Below are 22,413 nucleotides of genomic sequence, written 5' to 3'. Positions count from 1 at the left end.
TCACCACATACAACTCTAAGATTCTTTTTCATATGGACATATCCAACAAATCTATAGAACAGAACTGTAAACAGGATCAAAGAAAGAGCAAGAGCATAGAAGAGCAACAAACTATACACATTTTGCAACTATATACACTTTGTTTTTGGGGTTCTTTGTTTTGTGGCTGCCTGTTAGGAGACGAATTTCAATGTTGTATAATGAATCAGAATCAGGTTTATTATCACCGGCATGTGACGTGAAATTTGTTAACTTATGTATACATACTTTGATAATAAATGTAATATGAACTTTGGGAACATCTCAATAGATGAGTCTAATTATTTTCTTTTCTTCAAGAGGCTGATGGTTGAGGGATAGTAATGGTTCTTGAACCTAGTGGTATGAGTCCTGAGGTACATGTACCTTCTACCTGATCGCAGCAGCGAGAAAAGACCAGTCTGGATGGTAAAGATCTTTAATGATAGATGCTGCTTTTCTACGACAGCGCTTCATGGGGATATGCTCAATGATTGGGAGGGCTTTGCCTAGTACAGTCATATTCTTCCTTCAATGCTTATAGTGTGCTGGAAAGAACTGCTCACAATACGCCAAGTGAGGCCTAACCAGCATTTTGTAAAGTTCCAACATCCCAATTTGTATATTTTATACCCTGTCCAATTAAGACTAGTACACTGAAATGCCTCATCCACCATCTAATCTACTTCTGTTAGCATTTTCAGGGAACTCTGGACATGGAGCCCTTTTGCATAATATGTCCTACCTCTTTTTAACTTTCCGAAATGCATTACCTTGCACTTCGGAATAAATTCTATTCTACCAACGCTCGACTTAACTTTTTATTTGATCTTTATCTTTCTTCAGCCTTAGACAACCTTTCCCAGTGCTACCGTACCAGCCACCAGTCCCAGTTTTACACCACCAATCACTGATCCCAGTGCTACACTACTAGTCACAGACTTCATCCTTCCAACACCGCTCTCTGCCTCTTATCATCAAACCACTCTTGGATCTCAGGTGCCTGCACCTTCTGGACTAGCCTACCATGTAACATATTGTCAAATGCCTGGCTAAACTCCATACAGATAACACCTACTGCCCTGATTTCATCTATCTCCTCAAAACTATCTCAAACTAGTGAGACAGGATTTCCCACTTGCATCGCAATGCTGGTCATCACAAACCAGTCTCTTTCCAAATTAACACAGATCTTGTTGCTTAGAATATTCTACAGTAGTGGTCGCCAACAAGTCGATCTTTCAGACTTTCCCAGTAGATCCCGAAAAAAAAAGAAAAATAAATACACTAATACATTATGCCTGATAAACCTTTTGATGCAAAAGCAAATTTTACCCCTAGAGTACATATGTGAGTCATATGTAATAATTCCTACTTTGAAAAAGGACCGCTCGACAACTTCCATGTCCAAAGGAACAATTTTATCTGGGACGGCAAAACCAATATTTAACATACAGAGAGGTTTTCACCGAATTGTGGTGCATGGCAGAGGGGCTATACACACATGAGCACCGGGCAGAAAGAACGGAAGAAAAACCCCGCAACCCCGGAAACAACCTCTCTTTACAAACAGCTTTCCATAGCGGGAGTATTGCAATATTACCATCATCCTAATTGGTATTAACTTACCTTTATAATGCTCACATTACAACACTTCTCCCCCTTTAAATTCCAACATTCCCCAAATGCAAAGCAACAAAAAAGTGGCGCCATTAGCTTGTGTACCTCTGAAACTTATACTAGTGTCTCAGTAACAGTTTACCAATACAAAACACCTGAAAAACTTGGCAGATTCAACATTCAGTCTAACAAAGGAAACTGTCCATTCAAATATTCAGACTGTCAGGTGGTTTGCAAGGGCGATGTGCTGCAATGATTTGTTGACTTTCTGCCTGAGATAAAGAAACAAGGAACACGAGGAATTGTCAGATGATGCGTAGCTACTGGATTTAGGGTTTGTGACAGACCTAATGGCTAAATTAAACGCACTTAACAACGAGCTCAAGGGAAAAGACCAACACCTGCCCCACATGGTAAGCGCAGTAAATGTGTTTAAGACCAAGCTCGGTGTTTGAATTTCAAATTTAAAGAATGGGAGGCTGACATACTTTCCCAACTTGGAGAAAATATTACAGGCCATCAAGGAAAAAAAGCACTTTTTGCCCTGAGAAGTACTGTGCTTACCTAGACAAACTGGCAATAGAGTTCAATCAGCATTTTGGGGAGTTAAACGTTATGAAAGATATTGCTGCATTGCTGCATTCAAACCCATTTCTGCAAATTGATATAGAACAGATAGCTGCCAAGTTCCAGCAAATATTTGGTGCCAAGTGATACTGAAATGGAAGTAATTGATTTGCAAAATGACATCAAGCTTAAAGCAAGATCAAGGGATGGTGACTTTTGGGGGCTTGTCAGCAGGGAGAAGTTTCCTCATTTCACCACGTGTGCACTAAAAGTCAGTGCCTACTCCGGGTCAACTTCTCTGTGTGAAATTGCATTTTCACAGATGAAAATTATTAAATCTAAGTACAGGAGTTGTCTGACAGACACCTCACAGACCGTCTCTCTGTAGTTATGAGCCAAATTTGAGGGAACTAGCAGAAAGTATTCAGCCCCAATCATTACACTGAGAGCAACAGTCAATTTTTATTCATTTATTTTTCATATTGAAATAAAATTAAATAACGAAACTTAGAATTAAAGGTGTTGTAATGTGAGCATTATAAAAATAAGTGATACTAATTAGGATAATGGTAATACTGTATAGCAATACTCCTGCTACAGAAAACTGTTTGTAAAGAGAGGTCGTTTCCAGTGTTGCGGAGTTTTTCTTAGTACATTGATCTTGCCTTTCACTGAGGTGGAGGTAGGGGATCTTGGGCTTAAAAAGGTTGGCGACCACTATTCTACAGTAACTTTCTACCACTGATAAAAGCTCATCAGGGTGCAATTACCTGGCTTATTCCAGTTACCCTTCTTAAATAAAGGAAGGGTATCCTTTGGTCTTCTGGTCCCTCGCCTGAAGCTGATGAAAATACAGAAATCTCCATCAGGGTGCTAGTTATTTCCTTCCATATTATCCATACGTAATGGTGGATAAATCTTCAGGGTTGAGATCTGAAACTGATCTATTCATTATTACATTTTCAAAACATTTAATGTCTCCGCCTTCTCAATAGCAGACAATTTACTACACTACACATCCTCAGTGAACACAAATGAGAAGTATTCATCTAAAATCTTGCCCACTTCCCCTAGCATTTGGATTACCCCTATTTCATTAAGGGGACGCATTCTTTCCTTAGCTATTTACAAATTCACTTGGCATTCTCCTCAATCTTCCCTGTCAAGGATCATTTCTGACCTGTTTTTAGCTTTATAATTTCCTTCTTATGCACTTGCCTATACCCTCTATATTCCTCAAAGGACTCACTTGGTTTCAGTTGTCCATACCTGTTTCTTTTTTCCTGATCAAACCTGAAATAACCTTGGTTATTCTAAGTTCCTTAATCTTGCCATCTTTTCCTTACACACTTACCAAAATGTTAAATCTGAACTCCTGCCGACTCTTGTTAGATAATAATTTACTCATTGGTGTGTGCTCGCAATTTACTTAAACCAGGTCTTCTCTCATGCTATCAAAATCAGATACTCCCAATTTAGGAGCTATTCTTTAAGAAAAACATCAACCTTTTTCATAACTACTTTGAAATGTACATTATTATCGCCATTGGTTTCAAAGTGTTCACTCACTGACTCTTCCACCACCTGCCTGGTTTCATTTCCTAAGATGAGAACAAGTATAGTCCCTGCTCTACAAATACATATTTGTGACCAAATACATATCATTTGCAAAAACATTCTTGGCCACACTTAAATTCTACCTCATCTAAGCCCCTCACACTATGAAAATTACAGACAAATGTGGTCAGCTGCTGACCACAAACTTTTCTGCTGTTACTATCCTCTGAAAAGCCATTTCCCCCAGCAATTTAAGTATTTTAGAACTATTTTAATAGCAAATATTTAGGTAGTAGCTTCCAATTTTTAAGATTGATTTTATTTTAACCTGTTTGAGAGGGAATATCCACAGAGAACTTCTGTGCTACTTGCCTGTCTTAACTGGCCTTTGTGGTCAATACCCATGCCCTCTCTTTCCATACCTGCAGCATGACAAACTTGTTAAACCATATTTACATTTTCAACAACCACATGCTTTAACTTTGAAATACAAACCTCATTTCCAGAAAAGTTGGGATATATATAACAAAAATCTCTGATATGTTATTTCACGTGAACCTTTATTTAACTGACGAAAGTACAAAGAATAGATTTTCAATAGTTTTACTGACCAACTTAATTGTATTTTGTAAATATACGCAAATTTAGAATTTGATGGCTGCAACACACTCAACAAAAGTTGGGACAGAGGCATGTTTACCATTGTGTTACATCACCTTTCCTTTTAATAACACTTTTTAATCATTTTGGAACTGAGGATACTAATTGTAGTAGATTTGCAATTGGAAATTTTGTCCATTTTTGCTTGATTTAAGACTTCAGCTGCTCAACAGTCCGTGGTCTCCGTTGTCTGATTCTCCTCTTCATGATGCGCCATACATTTTCAAAGGAGATAGATCTGGACTGGCAGCAGGCCAGTCAAGCACACGCACTCTGTATCTACAAAGCCATGCTGTTGTAGCCTGTGCAGAATGTGGTCTGGCATTGTCCTGCTGAAATAAGCATGGACGTCCCGGGAAGAGACATCGCCTTGATGGCAACATATATCTCTCTAAAATCCTAATATATGCATCAGAGTCAATGGTACCTTCACATACATGCAACTCACCCATGCCGTGGACACTGATGCACCCCCATACCATCACAGATGCTGGCTTTTGCACCTTTCGCTGATAACAATCAGGATGGTCATTTTCATCTTTGGCACGGAGAACTCGACACCCGTTTTTTCCAAAAACTAGCTGAAATGTGGAGTCATCTGACCACAGCACACGGTTCCACAGTCTTTCGGTCCATCTGAGATGAGCTCGGGCCCAGAGAACTCGCCGGCGTTTCTGCATAGAGTTGATGTATGGCTTCCTCCTTTCGTAATACAGTTTCAAGTTGCATTTCTGGATGCAGTGACGGACTGTGTTAAGTGACAATGGTTTTCCAAAGTACTCCCAAGCCCAGGTGGCTATAATTGTCACAGTACAATGACGGTTTCTTAGGCAGTGCCGCCTGAGGGCTCGAAGATCATGCGCATTCAACAGTGGTTTCTGACCTTGCCCTTTATGCACTAAGATATCTCTGAATTCTCTGAATCTTTTCACAATATTATTTACTGTAGGTGTTGAAAGACCTAAATTCTCTGCAATCTTGCGTTGGGAAATGTTCCTTTTGAACTCACTAACAATTCTCTCATGAATTTTCGCACAAAAGGGTGAGCCACGACCCATCCTTGCTTGCAAAGACTGAGCCTTTGATGGACTCTGCTTTTATACCCAGTCATGATACCTCACCTGCTACCAATTAGCCTGCTTAATGTGGAGTCTTCCAAACCGGTGTTACTTGAATATTCTGTGCACTTTTCAATCTTATTTTAACTCTGTCCCAACTTTTGTTTCGTATGTTGCAGACATCAAATTCTAAATTTGTGTATATTTACAAAATACAATTAAGTTGGTCTGTAAAACTATTGAAAATCTTTTCTTCGTACTTTTGTCAGTTAAATAAAGGTTCACGTGAATTAACACATCACAGATTTTTGTTTTTATTGCATTTTGGAAAATATCCCAACTTTTCTGGAAATGGGGTTTGTATAAACTTCAATATCACCAAACCAATTCTAAGAAAGGTTATGTCCCCACCCTGTCAACTGGAACACTATTAATTGGAAACAAGATAGCTACTTACTCCAAGTACATTTGTAATAATGTTCATTCACAGAATGGTTACAGCATTGGAGGGGAGCAACTTGGCACAATAAGTCTTTCATACAGGCAAAGCAAATATAATCACAGCCACTCATTCATTGTCTTCCACAGCCTTTTTTATCTACCAATTCCTTATTAAGTATCACTATAGAGGTTCACCATCCCTGCTCCACAGGACAATCTAAAATCCAACTACTCACTGCAAAAAAGACTGCCAAATCTTTGCTTTTGTAATTCTATTTCCTTGACCCTTTTGTCAAGAATTAATTTCTTCTCCATTTAACTTGGCTAGATTCTTCATAGATTTAGTTATCTTTATCAAATCACATTGTAAATCCCTCTATTCTAAGAAGAACCATCCAAATTCTCTCAACTATCCATGTCAGTCATCACTGGAAACATTATAGGTCAATTTCCAGGCACCCTCATTAACTTCAACTTTTTTCTGACATATGGTACCCAGAATTGGACACAGAACTCCAGTTGTGGCCAGATCAGTGCTTTTAACAAGATTTATCATGACATTCTTGCTGTGGTATTCTATTGTCTCGTTGTAGGATCCTGTATATTTTTTAAAATCAATTTTTCAAACTGCCCTGCCACCTTCCACAATTTTTGTACATCTCCAGATCTCTATCTTCCCAGAACCTTTTCACCTTCTAGTTTATGTTCTCTCTTCTCATTGCTTCTACTTCACATTTTTCTGTATTAAATTTCACTTGCACATCCACCTCTTGGAAGTTACGAGCCATCTGTAAATTAGGACATTATATCTGTATGTCCAAGTCCAAGATATTAATTTAAGTAAAGTACTGTTCCTGGGAAAATCCACTGAACTCTTTCCTCCAGTCTGAAAATAAATAGCTCACTATTACTCTGAGCCCTATAACTTAGCCAAATTTCTTTCTTTACTGCCTGTTCCCCTTTTTTTTGGGGGGGGGGCAGGCTTCAGTCATAATGACAAAACCTTCTGTGCAACACTTAATTAGATACAATTGAAAGACCATATACCTGTATATCTCATTGACCAGGGACCCTTCATCAACTCTGTTGTTCTTCAAAAAAATTTGAATTTGCCCTTATTGTTTCCATGCTAGCTTTCCTCATTCAATGCCCTGGTTTCCAATGCCCTCATCATTATTTTCAAAAGTTTCCCCGTAAATAAAGTGAAAGTAACTGGCCTATGATTTGTGTTTTTTGCACCATTTTTGTTTGAACAAATGGATAACATCTTCAATTCCCCAATCCATGAGCACCAGCCCTACAGCTACAGATGTTGGAAGAAGGTAGGCAATACCTTGATAATTCCCCTATGCTACCCACAGCACCCAGCTAATCATTCACATTGGTTAACTGACCCATTTTTAATACAGCTAGCCCTTCATTACAGTTCTTTTTCTGTTGAATAATTCCATTATCTGTCAATTAAAAAGCAAGGCATATTAAATTGACTAAAACCAGTTTATATAATAGATTTAAAATATAACTTGTTGCAACATTCTTTTTACAATTCAGCATCAAAAGTAAATATGAAAGCTTACTTTTTTACATCTTGTACAGGGTAACCAATTTATAGTTCCCCATAAACGCCAATACACGTCTTGCCAAGACTTCAGGTCTTCATAGAGACTATTAAGATACTCGTGCACTTCCCAGCTTTTGTCCCTAAAAATTGCAAATGCTCAGGTTAACTTTACTCTTATTATTACATTGGGAAAAATCAGCAAAAAAAGTAACCAACCATCAAAAAAATACAGCAATTTCAAAAACCAGGAAGAATGTTAGATCAGTTACAAGTTTGCATCAATTTCTTTTGGTTAGATGTTGCAGGAATAAATGAGATGTGCAGGCTAACAGCATCAAAGGCAGCAACCAGAAACCTCAACACTTCATTTTTACGGATAAACCCTGCTGCAAGCTCAAGCATTTGTATAATTCAGAAGTTACCTATTGTGCAAGTATATTATATTTCCATGCAGATCAATATTTATTTTCACAGGCAAACAAGGAAGCATTTTCTCAGTTTCTTTGGTAAGAAGTTTCTTACACAAACTACATCTGAAAAAGACATGAACACCATATGACATCTTCAGTAGTCAGGAGTAACAGTTCAAACAATTTCTCAAAATCATTTGAAAATTTTCAAGAAATACCTGTACAGGGTATGGGCACTCCCTGGAGAATCTGGGTCCTTGTACTCTGGATCAAATAGCCTCTCAATCTTCTTACAAAATATTTTGCTTTTTAATAGAATAATATTATAAATTAAACCACAAAGTATTTAAATTGTATTTTAAAAATTACATTTCCCTCAACTATTTTTCCCTCTATATTAAAAATAATTCATTTGAAGCTTATGCCCTGATGACTCTGCTTACAACATCATTACACAAGAACAGAAGAAAACAGGAGTGGTGGTAGACCACCAGGCCCCTCAAGCTGTGTTGGCATCCAACATAATCATGGTTCATCTTTGATAGTTCCCCACAGCCCTCAAATATTTATCTAGCTCCACCTTGTATTTTAGTAATTAATTAGCCTCAACCATTCTCTGGGGCCGAGTGCTCCACGACCCACTCAGAGAGAAAAAACATGAAATTAGCATAAAGCATTAAGCACTCCAAGTAGTACAAATCCACAAGTATAATGAAGTCCCAAAAATATAAACTGTTCTCACTAATGCTCTACCTCAGAGCTGGAGAAATTAATCAAATTTGTGGCAATTAATGCTGAATTATGAGGTTTTAAGAATGTACACCCACTACTCAGGATGGGAGTTAGATAATCATTTAAGAGAGTAGCAAGTCATTTATAGTCTTTTCTAAACTGTGTAAGATAAACTAGTGATGAGCTGCCCTGATGGGCTGTCACCCATATGGTGTAGGAACTCCTACAGTTCTGTGAGTCAGAGTGTTCCAAGAATTTCTTACGGTGATAATAAGCAAATCAGAAATATATTTCCCAGAAAAGATAATTTGCAAATCACAGAGTAAAATTGTAGATAGTGGTACTCTACTGAATTTCATATATTTTTAGTTGAATACCTTGGAGGCTTTATCACTATTTTTAAATTGAAGCCAATCACAGTAAAACTCTAGAATAGAATTTAGATTCTCCAGATCATCAGAAGCTATTCTATTAATGCACCAACAGATTTTAAGTTCACTTTTTAAAAATATGTTACACACTAACATTTCCCGGTAATGTAGGAAAACGAACCATGGAACATGGAAAGTGTGATTATCTGCTGGTGAACCAGATATCAAACCACTGAGAGAGCAGACCATCATTTTTACTACACGTTCTTCTTACCCTAGATGTTAATTATTTTAATAAAACAAAATAATTTTTCCTTATAATGGAAATATTCTGATCCAGGATGGTCCAGAACATGCTATAAGCCAGCTTTGTTAATAATCTTTAGTTCAGTATCAGTCAATAAATGTTTATAAATTCCAATATGTTTCCAACTTTCAAGTTACTACAGATAAAACCGCTACTGTGATTTCTTTTCTCACATATTCAACGTGCAGTTTCAGCTTCCATTACAGAATAAACTTGGTAATGCAGAAGGATTGAGCAAAACAAAACAAAGAACAAAAAAAAAACATACTATACAGGTGTTCCGCTGCTTTATGAATGTTCGCTTTACACCACTTCACTTTTACAAAAGACCTACATTAGTAACCTGTTTTCACATTACAAACAGGATTTTAGCTTTTATAAAAATTCATCCCATATAAATCAATGGTTCTTCGCTTTACGCCATTTTGGCTTAAGAAAGGTTTCATAGGAACGCTCTACCTTTGTAAAGGTGTCTACCCCCCCCCCCCCCAATAGCAACTGTTAGAGAAATAAAACTAACCTCAAGAGAAGGAACATGTCCTAATGTAGCATTTTGACCTTTCATAATAGCTAATCTAAACTAAGCTGTACTGATTCTATTTAATGCACATTAAAACCAAAGGACAAATATTTTAAAATATGCCATCAGAATTATTTATTGAAACAAAGACTATTGTTACTAGCAATAAAAACCTGATATTCTTTTATCTGATGTTTGCTGAATATGAAAGTAATAATATGTGTAACTTACCCTGAAAACACTGAGGAGAAAAAGTACAATTGAAGAATGGCACAGACTAGGACCGAGAGGTTGGGAATTAGCAAAGGCCAAGATCTGAACACACATCAAATTATCATACAGCAAGTCTGTTTTACATTTTAGTTGTGATGCACTTTAATTGATTTTGACCACATTGATGCATTGTTTATGTAAGGCAAAACATACTTTATCCACAAAGGGAGGGAAAAATGTTACCATCCAACTCACAGACTACTCAAAGATCTAATGTAACCGCATATTGTGTTTCAGCTAATAATATTTTCAGATAACTATAATTTTACATTTAAGGTTACCTTTTAAATTTATCTTTTCTGTCCTTTACTTCATCAGCTTCATTATGTGTGAAGAGGTCAATAATACGTGTAGCTAGGGTGCCATTGATGCAGTTCATATTACAAGGAGTAGCTACAATGGCACTCATATTTTTATGACAGTATTGTATGCACTCTTCAACCTAAAGCAACAAAGAACAAATATAGAAAATGCACTGAATAAAATAATCATCAGGATGAATCATGCAGCATCCATCTCTTTACCCTAAGCTTATTTATCTACTTGCTTCAGTTGAATGAGAAGCAACAGAACTTTGCAAACTCCAGCACTTCACAATATTAGATGACTAACATCAACACCACATTTAAAAGGACTATCATTAAAGCAATATGATTTATTTTGGAGTATATATTTTGCAATTAAGCCTTTATTTCTGCTCTTTGTCATATTAGAAACCACCCATTACCATGTACCGAGCACAAAACAAAGAGGAGAAAAGGGTGATGAACTTTCTCCATGGTAGTCCATGATTAACCAGCAAAATTTTCAAGTGCAGTCACAAGACGTTTATAATTTGGTACCTATAATCTTAAGTGAGATTTAAGTTACTTCAGCTTCAACTCAAAGATCACTTATGTCAGCTGAAGTTATAGTTTCAAGTTGAACATTTGCATATAAAAACAAGTTAGGGCCATGTCACCTAGGAACCAACACAAACAAAGTGAAAAGATGATAGTCAATTTACTTCATAAAGGTCATGCCACTGCAGTTAGCTAGTTAGTTAGATGTTATCTAACTATTTATGGATTTATTTAGAATAGGCCGAATAGGCCTAGAATAGGCCCGAATAGGCCCTTCCAGCCCACCAAGTCACATTGCCCAGCAACCCACCAATTTAACCCCTAGCCTAATCACAGAACAATTTATAATGACCAATTAACCGGTACACCTTTGGACTGTAGGAGAAAACCGCCACACCCAGAGGAAATTCGCACACACGAGAAGAACGCACAAACTTTCTCACAGAGGACACCCGAATTGGACTCCTACACCTCGAGCTGTAATAGCGTCACACTAACCACTATGCTGCTGTGGTGCCCATGGTTCTGCACAAATACTGCATGAATTATTCTTATCTTCATAATATAACAAATACAGCTACTATTTCAATGTGATTTAAAACTGCATTAGAGCTACAGAGCTGTTATTAAAAAATTTGTTTTTAAATTTGCTAACAATCATAATTAAACATAATAATCAATTTAAAGTTGGAATATTATCTATTCCTCGTTAGTGTAGTATATACTCTCAGTGGCCACATTATTAGGTATACCAGTTGAGTAATGCAAATGTCTAATCAGCTAATAATATAGTGGCAACTCAATTCTTAAAAGCATGTAGACATGGTCAAGAGATTCAGTTGTTCCTCAGGCAAAACATCAGAAAAGGAAAGAAATATGATCTCATTCGATTGTTGGTACCAGACAAGGCTGTGTGAGTATTTCAGAAACTGCAGATCTCCTGGGATTTTCTTGCATTACAGTCTCTGGAGTTTACAGAGAATGATCCAAAAAAAAACACAAAATAAAACATCCAGTGAGCAATAGTTCTATGGGTTAAAATGTTTTATTAATGAGAGAGGTCAAAGGAGAATAACCAGACTGGTTCAAGCCGATAGGAAAGCAACAGTAACTCAATAACCAAGCACTACAACAGTGGTGTGCAGAAAGACAACTCCAAATGCTCAACAATTCAATCCTTGAAGTGGTTGGGCTGCAGCACCAGAAGACCACACCTGGTTCTACTCCTGTACCTAATACAATGGCCACTGAGTGCATGTATTTATACCTGTGATTAAAACCAGTATTTCATATACCATAGCAATGTCATTTATGAAGCCAATATAAACCTGAAAACACTTGCAGATGCTAGAAATTGACCACAAGCATTAAGTCTACTTTTCTCTCCAGATTCAATGATGTGTTGAATACTCACAGTATTCTCTGCTCCTACTGTAAGGCAACAACTGACTATGTTTCAGAGACTTGTAAAGAAAGCTTTGCACAATCTATCACGTTTCTTTCAGAATATCCCAAAATGTTTTAAGGTCAATTGATACTTTTAAAATATGGCAAATGATTTATTTTGAAAAATATGGCAGTCACTGTGCATACAAGTAACATTGTGTTATGACTAGATGGTACTTTTTTTCAGTAATATTGCAAAATGAATAAATTATTGCCCACAAAACTGGAATTAATCCTCCTGATTTTTGAAATATTGCCATGTGATCTTTTACATCCACTTGGGGGGAACATTATTTTACTGTTCTACATTTGAGTGCAAGCCTTTAGTCCTCAACTTTGTGGCTGAGAATTATCGAGATTACCAATTGTGCTACAGTTGACAATGTTGATGTGATGTTGCTGGAAAACTGCCATATGAATTTCGTACCTATGAGCAGTATAACTAATGTCTTACTTCTGTACTGTCCTTAACAGAGACCACACTGCCTGTAAAGGCACTATTCAAAAATGTACTGATACTGTAAATATCCACAGCATCTCAGCCTAGTGTACATATTATAAAGTTGGAGTTATCAACCACAGATACTGCTCCTTTTATTTTTAAATCATATGATTGAATATTTAAAATAAGTGCACGTGAGTAATCTCATAAATGGATGCAGAATTCTTTATGACACTATTTCAAAGAAGTATTTATCCTAAATCAATATAACTAAGAATAGATCATCTACTCATTGTTTTTGATGGCTTATCTCGCTCAAATTGACTGCTGAATTTCCTATATTATCTCAATAACCAACTCAAACCACTTTGTAAATGGCAAAGTGCAAATGGATATGCTTTCAACAGATGTGAAAGGCACTGAGTACATGCAAACTTTTTCTTTTACTATGTATGACTCTGCAAAATAAGAGGATAAGAAAGAAAGACAGATTTTGGCAAATCAGATAATATTTGTCACATTAGCAGTTAATTAAAAATGTACTTACCAGGGAATCCATTTTCAAAAATTCAGATGAAATGAGAATTGAGATAACATTACTAGGCTCTAAAAGAAACGGGAAACAGAATTTCCATAAATGTCACAAATTGTAACCATAAGTTTCATAAACATAAGATGACACGTAAATAGATCATTTGGAATTGTTATAATCAATTCTAGCAATAATTAATGCTATCAATTTTCAGAACAATAAAATGCTAGTTTCTTATTTTCCAAGGTCCATAAAATGCTTTATGCATCTGAATCAAAAACCTGTAGCAGGTTTATTGCTGCATTATTATAATTCATTGTATGAGAGTAATCAGACATATTTTATAAAAAGTTGCAAACAAGATTAAGTCTGCAGATGCTGGAAATCTGAGTAACACACACAAAATGCTGGAGGAACTCAGCAGGCCAGGCAGCATCTATGGAAAAAAGTACAGTTGACGTACTTTTTCTCTTAACAAAAAGAAAATCAGAGGGAACTTTTAGTTTCTATTTCCTCCATAAAGAGCACTGCATATTAACTATTAAAAACTTAGCTAAAATACCTTCCTTAACAGTAAGATATGTGTGCCTTTAATAGATCTATATAATGATATAATTTTCTTGTCTCCATATTGTAACAGTGATATTACAGGGTCTCAAAACTGTATTATTAGGTTATCCGCAAGGATAGTTAAATAAAATGATTTTGTCAGTTCCTTCTTACTGACACTAAAATTTATACAAAAGCAACAGCCTGAGCATTCAAGACTTACAGCGTGTTACAATAATAAGAAACCAAATCTCCACGTTGCAGTGAAGCAACATTTATGGCTTAATTCAAGTTATTGAATTATTTGAATCACTTAGCACAAACAACTTTGAGTAATCAGATGAAGACAGCATTCTGAAGTATTTCATGGGGATTTATATTTGACCTTCTCTTGTACTTAATCAGCTGGTCATGGGAGAATTAAACAGAATAAAAATATGGATCAACAAGTCAATGATGATACCACAAAATGTGGAAGCAGCAAATGGAATGGTGCACAGTATGCCAAAATTACTTGAATTTGCCCATAAATATACATTAATAATGTTAAAATGTGGAGCAATCAAAGAAAACAGACATTATAAACTGAAAGTATTTAAACCAAATTGAATGCAAAAGACAAGCAAAACAAAATGTTAAATTCTAACATTGATAATATATCCAAGTTTTATTTTACCCTTCACAAATAATTCTCCACCATACCATCAACACTAACTCACTCAAGTACATCTATACCAAATACTAATACCACATTTTGATCCTATGACGACAAGCTGTGTCAGTCTGATACACCATTTGAAGAAAAATATGAAAAGATGGAGGATAGCAAACCATAATTTGGTAATTACTTCAAGGGGCATAGAAATTGGACATACCCCTCACCCATAAAACCATATCCTACCATCACATTACAAAGATAGGAACAAGTGAGTAGCTTTAGGCAAGAAATTAAATTTAATACATATATTAAATGAAAGAGATTAGAAAAGCTAAAAGAAGATACGAGGTTGGTTTGGCAAATAAGGTGAAAGTAAATCCGAAAGGTTTCTACAGTTATATTAAAAGCAAGAGGATAGTGAGGGATAAAATTGGTCCCTTAGAGAATCAGGGTGGTCAGCTATGTGTGGAGCCGAGGGAGATGGGAGAGACTTTGAACAATTTCTTCTCTTCGGTATTCACTAAGGAGAAGGATATTGAATTGTGTAAGGTGTGGGAAACAAGTAAGGAAGTTATGGAACCTATGACAATTAAAGAGGTGGAAGTACTGGCGCTTTTAAGAAATTTAAAAGTGGATAAATCTCCGGATCCTGACAGGATATTCCCCAGGACCTTGAGGGAAGTTTGTGTAGAGATAGCAGGAGCTCTGACGGAGATCTTTCAGATGTCATTAGAAATGGGGATTGTGCCAGAGGATTGGCGCATTGCTCATGTGGTTCCATTGTTTAAAAAGGGTTCTAGAAGTAAGCCTAGCAATTAGAGACCTGTCAGTTTGACATCAGTGGTGGGTAAATTAATGGAAAGTATTCTTAGAGATAGTATTTATAATTATCTGGATAGACAGGATCTGATTAGGAATAGCCAGCATGGATTTGTGCGTGGAAGGTCATGTTTGACAAACCTTATTGAATTTTTTGAAGAAGTTACGAGGAATGTTGACGAGGGTAAGGCAGTGGATGTAGTCTATATGGACTTCAGCAAAGCCCTTGACAAAGTTCCACATGGAAGGTTAGTTAAGAAGGTTCAATCATTAGGTATTAATGCTGGAGTAATAAAATGGATTCAACAGTGGCTAGATGGGAGATACCAGAGAGTAGCGGTGGATAATTGTTTATCAGGATGGAGGCCGGTGACTAGCAGGGATCTGTTTTGAGCCCAATGTTGTTTGTAATATACATAAATGATCTGGATGATGGGGTGGTAAATTGGATTAGTAAGTATGCCGATGATACTAAGGTAGGAGGTGTTGTGGATAATGAGGTGGGTTTTCAAAGCTTGCAGGGAGATTTATGCCAGTTAGAAGAATGGGCTGAATGTTGGCAGATGGAGTTTAATGCTGAGAAGTGTGAGGTTCTACATTTTGGCAGGAATAATCCAAATAGAACATACAGGGTAAATGGTAGGGCATTGAGGAATGCAGTGGAACAGAGAGATCTAGGAATAACAGTGCATAGTTCCCTGAAGGTGGAGTCTCATGTAGATAGGGTGGTGAAGAAGGCTTTTGGAACACTGGCCTTTATAAATCAGAGCATTGAGTACAGAAGTTGGGATGTAATGTTAAAATTGTACAAGGCATTGGTAAGGCCGAATTTGGAATACTGTGTACAGTTCTGGTCACCGAATTATAGGAAAGATATCAATAAATTAGAGAGAATGCAGAGACGATTTACTAGGATGTCACCTGGGTTTCAGCACTTAAGTTACAGAGAAAGGTTGAACAAGTTAGGTCTCTATTCATTGGAGCGTAGAAGGTTGAGGGGGGATTTGATCGAGGTATTTAAAATTTTGAGAGGGATAGATAGAGTTGATGTGAATAGGCTGTTTCCATTGAGAGTAGGGGAGATTCAAATGAGAGGACATGATTTGAGAGTTAGGGGGCAAAAGTTTAAGGGAAACACGAGGGGGTATTTCTTAACTCAGAGAGTGATAGCTGTGTGGAATGAGCTTCCAGTAGAAGTAGTAGAGGCCAGTTCAGTTGTGTCATTTAAGGTAAAATTGGATAGGTATATGGACAGGAAAGGAGTGGAGGGTTATGGGCTGAGTGCGGGTAGGTGGGACTAGGTGAGATTAAGAGTTCGCCACGGACTAGGAGGGCCGAGATGGCCTGTTTCCGTGCTGTGATTGTTATATGGTTATATATTTCTACGTGGGAAATCTCTTTTCAACAAAGATCTACCCCTATGTTTGAAAATTAAATTATAAACAATTTTCTGTTCCTATTTTTTAAGTTACTATACTTAATGATGGAAACACGAGGAAATCTGCAGATGATGGAAATTCAAGCAACACACCCAAAATGCTGGTGGAACACAGCAGGCCAGGCAGCATCTATAGGAAGAAGTACAGTCGACGTTTTGGGCCGAGACCCTTCGTCAGGACTAACTGAAAGAAGAGATAGTAAGAGATTTGAAAGTGGGAAGGGGAGGGGGGAAATTCGAAATGAAAGGAGAAGACAGGAGGGGAAAGGATGAAGCTAAGAGCTGGAAAGTTGATTGGCAAAAGGGATACACAGCTGGAGAGGGAGAGGATCATGGGATGGGAGGCCTAGGGAGAACGAAAGGGGGAGGGGATCACCAGAGGGAGATGGAGAGCAGGCAAGGAGTGATTGTGAGATGGACAGAGAGAAAAAAAAGGGAAAAATAATGAATAAATAAGGGATGGGGTAAGAAGGGGAGGAGAGGCATTAACGGAAGTTAGAGAAATCAATGTTCATGCCATCAGGTTGGAGGCTACCCAGACGGAATATAATGTGTTGTTCCTCCAACCTGAATGTGGCTTCATCTTGACAGTAGAGGAGGCCATGGATAGACATATCAGAATAGGAACGGGATGTGGAATTAAAATGTGTGGCCACTGGGAGATCCTGTTCTCTCTGGCGGACAGAGCGTAGGTGTTCAGCGAAACGGTCTCCCAGTCTGCATCGGGTCTCACCAATACATAAAAAGCCACACTGGGAGCACCGGACGCAGTATACCACACCAGCCAACTCACAGGTGAAGTGTCGCCTCACCTGGAAGGATTGTCTGGGGCCCTGAATGGTGGTGAGGGAGGAAGTGTAAGGGCAGGTGTAGCACTTGTTCTGCTTACAAGGATAAGTGCTGGAAGGGAGATCGGTGGGAAGGGTTTGGGGAGGACGAATGGTCAAGGGAGTTGCATAGGGAGCGATCCCTGCGGAAAGCAGAAAGAAGGGGGGAGGGAAAGATGTGCTTGGTGGTGGGATCCCGTTGGAGGTGGCCCAAGTTACTGAGAATTATACGTTGGACCCAGAGGCTGGTGGGGTGGTAGGTGAGGACAAGGGGAACCCCTATCCCAAGTGGAGTGGCAGGAGGATAGGGTGAGAGCTATCCACAAACCTGCCTGCCAAGGTAGACCCATCTTCTCAGCTTGCTCCTGCCCCACCGAAGTCACTTTTGCATACCTCGACACTGCTTTATCCCCTCATTGTTCAATCCCTTCCCACCTATGTTTGTGACACTTCTCACCCTTTGAATTTTTTCAATGATTTTAAGTTCCTTGGCCCCCACTGCCTTATTTCTACCATGGATGTCCAGTCCCTATATACCTCCATCCCCCAACAGGAAGGTCTCAAAGCTCTCCGTTTCTTTTTGGATTCCAGACCTAACCAATTCCCCTCTGCCACCACTCTCCTCTGTCTAGTGGAATTAGTCCTTACTCTTAATAATTTCTCCTTTGGCTCCAAACCAAAGGTGTAGCCATGGGCACCCGTATGGGTCCCAGCTATGCCTGCCTTTTGTTGGTTTTGTGGAACATGCCCTGTTCCAAGCCTATACGAGTATCCGCCCCCACTTTTACTTTGCTACATCGATGACTGCATTGGTGCTGCTTCCTGCACGCACGCTGAGCTCGTTGACTTCACTAACTTTGTCTCCAACTTCCACCCTGCCCTCAAATTTACCTGGTCCATTTCCAACACCTCCCTCCCCTTTCTTGATCTGTCTGTCTATCTCTGGAGAGGTCTTATCTACTGATACCTACTATAAGCCTACGGACTCTCACAGCTACCTGGACTATTCCTCTTCCCACCCTGTCTCCTGCTAAAATGCCATTCCCTTCTCACAATGTCTCCACTGCATCTGCTCTCAGGATGAGGCTTTTCATTCCAGGACGAAGGAGATGTCTTCCTTTTTTAAAGAAAGGGGCTTCCCTTCCTCCACCATTATCTCTGCTTTCAAACGCATCTCTCCCATTTCTCGCACAGCTGTTCTCACCCCATCCAACACCACCCCACTAAGGATAGGGTTCCCCTTGTCCTCACCTACCACTCCACCAGCCTCCGGATCCAACATACAATTCTCCGTAACTTACGCCACCTCCAACGGGATACCACCACCAAGCATATCTTTCCCTCCCGCCCTCTTTCTGCTTTCCGTAGGGATCGCTCTCTATGTGACTCCCTTGTCCATTTGTCCCCCACCCCTTCCCACCAATCTCCCTCCCAGCACTTATCATTGTAAGCAGAACAAGTGCTACACCTGCCCTTACACTTCCTTCCTCACCACAATTAAGGGCCCAGACAGTCCTTCCAGGTGAGGTGACACTTCACCTGTGAGTCGGCTGGTGTGGTATACTGCATCCGGTGCTCCCGGTTTGGCCTTTTATATATTGGTGAGATCCAACACAGACTGGGAGACTGTTTCACTGAACACCTACACTCTGTCCGCCAGAAAAAGCAGGATCCCCCAGTGGCCACACATCTTAATTCCACATCCCATTCCCATTCTGGTATGTCTATCCATGGCCTCCTCTACTGTTACGATGAAGCCACACTCAGGTTGGAGGAACAACACGTTATATTCCGTCTGGGTAGCCTCCAACCTGATGGCATGAACACTGATTTCTCTAATTTCCGTTAATGCCCCTCTCCCCTTCTTACCCCATCCCTTATTCATTATTTTTCCCTTTTTTTTCCTTTTATCTCTTTTTTCTCTCTGTCCCTCTCACAATCACTCCTTGCCTGGTCTCCATCTCCCTCTGGTGCTCCTCTCCCTCCTTCTTTCTCCCTAGGCCTCCCACCCCATGATCCTCTCCCTCTCCAGCTGTGTGTCCCTTTTGCCAATCAACATTCCAGCTCTTTGCTTCATCCCTCCCCTGTCTTCTCCTATCATTTCAGATCTTCCCCCCCCCCCCCGTATCTTCTTTCAGTTAGTCCTGACGAAGGGTCTCAGCCTGAAACGTCAACTGTACTTCTTCCTATAGATGCTGCCTGGCCTGCTGTGCTCCACCAGCATTTTGAGTGTGATACTTAATGATGGTGAAGGCTAACCATTTGTAATGTGGCTGTGAGAGGATGCTTAAGAACAAATGTGAGTATATGGCATAGCCTGACAATAAGAAAATAAGATAACACTTTTGTATAAGGATTTAAAGAAATTATTAGAAGACATGATGAAGGTAACATATTGTGTATGAATAGAACATGATGAAGAATTGCACACCATTATCCAATTCTAAACACAGTACATAACCTTGAGATAAAATATACAGGTGTCTCCCTCTTTACAAAGGCAGTGTTCCTATGAAACCTTTCTTAAGCCAAAATGGTGTAAAGCGAAGAACCATTAATTTATATGGGAAAAATTTTCGTAAAAGCGAAAAATCTCTTTGCAATGCGAAAACAGGTTACTAATGCAGGTCTTTTGTAAAAGCGAAGTGGCATAAAGCGAACATTCGTAAAGCGGGGGAGACCTGTACTATGAACTACATAAATCTTTAATATTAAAGAATATCAGTTGAAAATTATGACAAACTCTCCAATCTACAAATATTCAGTTACAATGTTATCCTCATACATACCAAGCTCTGGTTGCTCAGCCTGTCCTTGATGCTTTAGTTTCTTCTTCACATAGCTCATCAACCAGGCAAAGATATGCACATCGCAATGCACTGAAATATCTACTTCTTGCCAACGCTGTGCATCTACAGAGAGATACTCAGCAAAATACTTCATCTCACTGACAAGTAGATTCCGAGGGCAAACAAAATCACGCTTCAAGTTTTTGGCTTCATCACAAACGTGAATTACCATGCTAGGCCTATTGAGAAAAAATAAAAGCAATTTGAAAAGACACCTTTAAAAATAGTTACATTTTCTATAACTTACTATTCTACAAAATCAAGCAATTTGGAGTTGCTTTAATTCTAAATCTTGTATGTTAAAAAGAAATCATGGCATTTGATAGGTGCTTACTAGCACTTTGCTGCTCATTTGACCAAATTTTTGTCCTTCAGAAGATTGTACTTTTATACAACTGATCACAGCAGGCATTGGAAAGTTTGGCCAGACTTCAGTCATGTTTATGTACACTCCCACGAATCAGGAATGAAAATGAAGGAATTCAGTCGTCTTTAGATTTATAACTTCTAATTTTCTCAACTAGTCATTTTTTAATATCATATTTATAGATTGGGGAAGCAGATTATTTAGCGATATTGCTTGAAGGTGGTGAGGTACCGATGACCATCAAAATCTGTGGCTATCTATACTTCTTCACTATAACAATCTTTGCGACACTGTTCTCACAGCACACAATTCCTTTCAGCTGAAATGTTATCATTTTAAAATGCAAATTCATTTATCAAACAGGATGAAAAGGAGGATAAACAGATTATCATACTTCCAATATCTTTTGTTAAAAGAAAAAGGCCGACTATAAAAAGCCAACTAGTGGAATGGTGCTGCAGCAACAACCTGGCACTCAACGTCAGTAAGACAAAAGAGCTTATTGTGGACTTCAGGAAGGGTAAGACAAAGGGGCACATACCAATCCTCATAGAGGGATCAGAAGTGGAGAGAGTGAGCAGCTTCAAGTTCCTCAGTGTCAAGATCTCTGAGGATCTAATCTGGTCCCAACATATCGATGTAGTCATAAGGAAGGCAAGACGGTGGCTATACTTTATTAGGAGTTTGCAGAGATTTGGCATGTCAACAAACACACTCAAAAACTTCTATAGTTGTACAGTGGAGAGCATTCTGACAGGCTGCATCACTGTCTAGTATGGAGGGGCTACTGCACAGGACTGAAAGAAGCTGCAGAAGGTTGTAAATCTAGTCAGCTCCATCTTGGGCACCAGTCTACAAAGTACCCAGGACATCGTTAGGGAGCGGTGTCTCAGAAAGGCAGCGTCTTTTATTAAGGACCTCCAGCACCCAGGGCATGCCCTTTTCTCACTGTTACCATCAGGTAGGAGATACAGAAGCCTGAAGGCACACACTCAGCGATTCAGGAACAACTTCTTCCCCTTTGCCATCCAATTCCTAAATGGACATCGAAGCTTTGGACACTACCTCACTTTTTTTAATATACTGTGGCGAACCACTTTCTGCGCAGGTGAACCGGCTCACAAATTGCCAGTGCGCGAAGTGACTTTGGTACTGCACCTCTGACATCATTTCCGCCCAGACAGGGCAGGCACTAGGGATTAAATGCCAGTGCCACGAAGTTTGAATAAACTAGTCTCGAAATGACTTACCAACTGCGTGTCGTCCCTAGCTCTGTATGTAGTATATCGCTACATTGGTGACCCCGACGGTCCAAACAGGATTTGGACCAAAGATGACCGACTCTTCATCTGTTCACGCAGTTTCGCTAAAACTGCCGACTTTCTGGACGCTGCGACCATGCGTGTGGTTTAGCCAAGCAGAAGCCCAGTTACAGATTCGACAGATATCCTCTGATTCCACGTGTTACTACCACGTGGAGAGCGCCCTTGACCAGGAGACAGCCGCCCAGGTAGTGGATTTCATACAGCTGCCCCCGGAAGAAGGCAAA

At 39.0% G+C, this 22,413-nt stretch overlaps 1 protein-coding gene across 9 annotated transcripts in view; it reads right to left on the bottom strand.

Annotated features, from left to right (window-relative positions):
* sanbr (SANT and BTB domain regulator of CSR) overlaps positions 1 to 22,413 on the bottom strand; it is a 79,478-nt gene that overhangs the window by 39,070 nt on the left and 17,995 nt on the right. For all 9 annotated transcript variants that reach the window (XR_009515124.1, XM_059986024.1, XM_059986020.1 and 6 more), the window contains 6 exons: positions 20,438 to 20,676; positions 13,373 to 13,431; positions 10,377 to 10,537; positions 8,111 to 8,197; positions 7,905 to 8,015; positions 7,499 to 7,622 (listed from right to left, as the gene is read on the bottom strand). Coding sequence is in view for 8 of the 9 variants with exons in the window: in XM_059986024.1 (XP_059842007.1) it covers positions 7,499 to 7,622; positions 7,905 to 8,015; positions 8,111 to 8,197; positions 10,377 to 10,537; positions 13,373 to 13,431; positions 20,438 to 20,676 (781 nt within the window). In the remaining variant the exon portion in view is untranslated. The remainder of the gene's footprint in view (positions 1 to 7,498; positions 7,623 to 7,904; positions 8,016 to 8,110; positions 8,198 to 10,376; positions 10,538 to 13,372; positions 13,432 to 20,437; positions 20,677 to 22,413) is intronic.

The sequence above is a fragment of the Hypanus sabinus genome, chromosome 12 (genome assembly GCF_030144855.1).
Source record: "Hypanus sabinus isolate sHypSab1 chromosome 12, sHypSab1.hap1, whole genome shotgun sequence".
NCBI classification, from domain to species: Eukaryota; Metazoa; Chordata; class Chondrichthyes; order Myliobatiformes; family Dasyatidae; genus Hypanus; species Hypanus sabinus.
The sequence above is the reverse complement of the archived record's forward strand: the minus strand, read 5'-3'. Positions and strand labels throughout refer to the sequence as shown.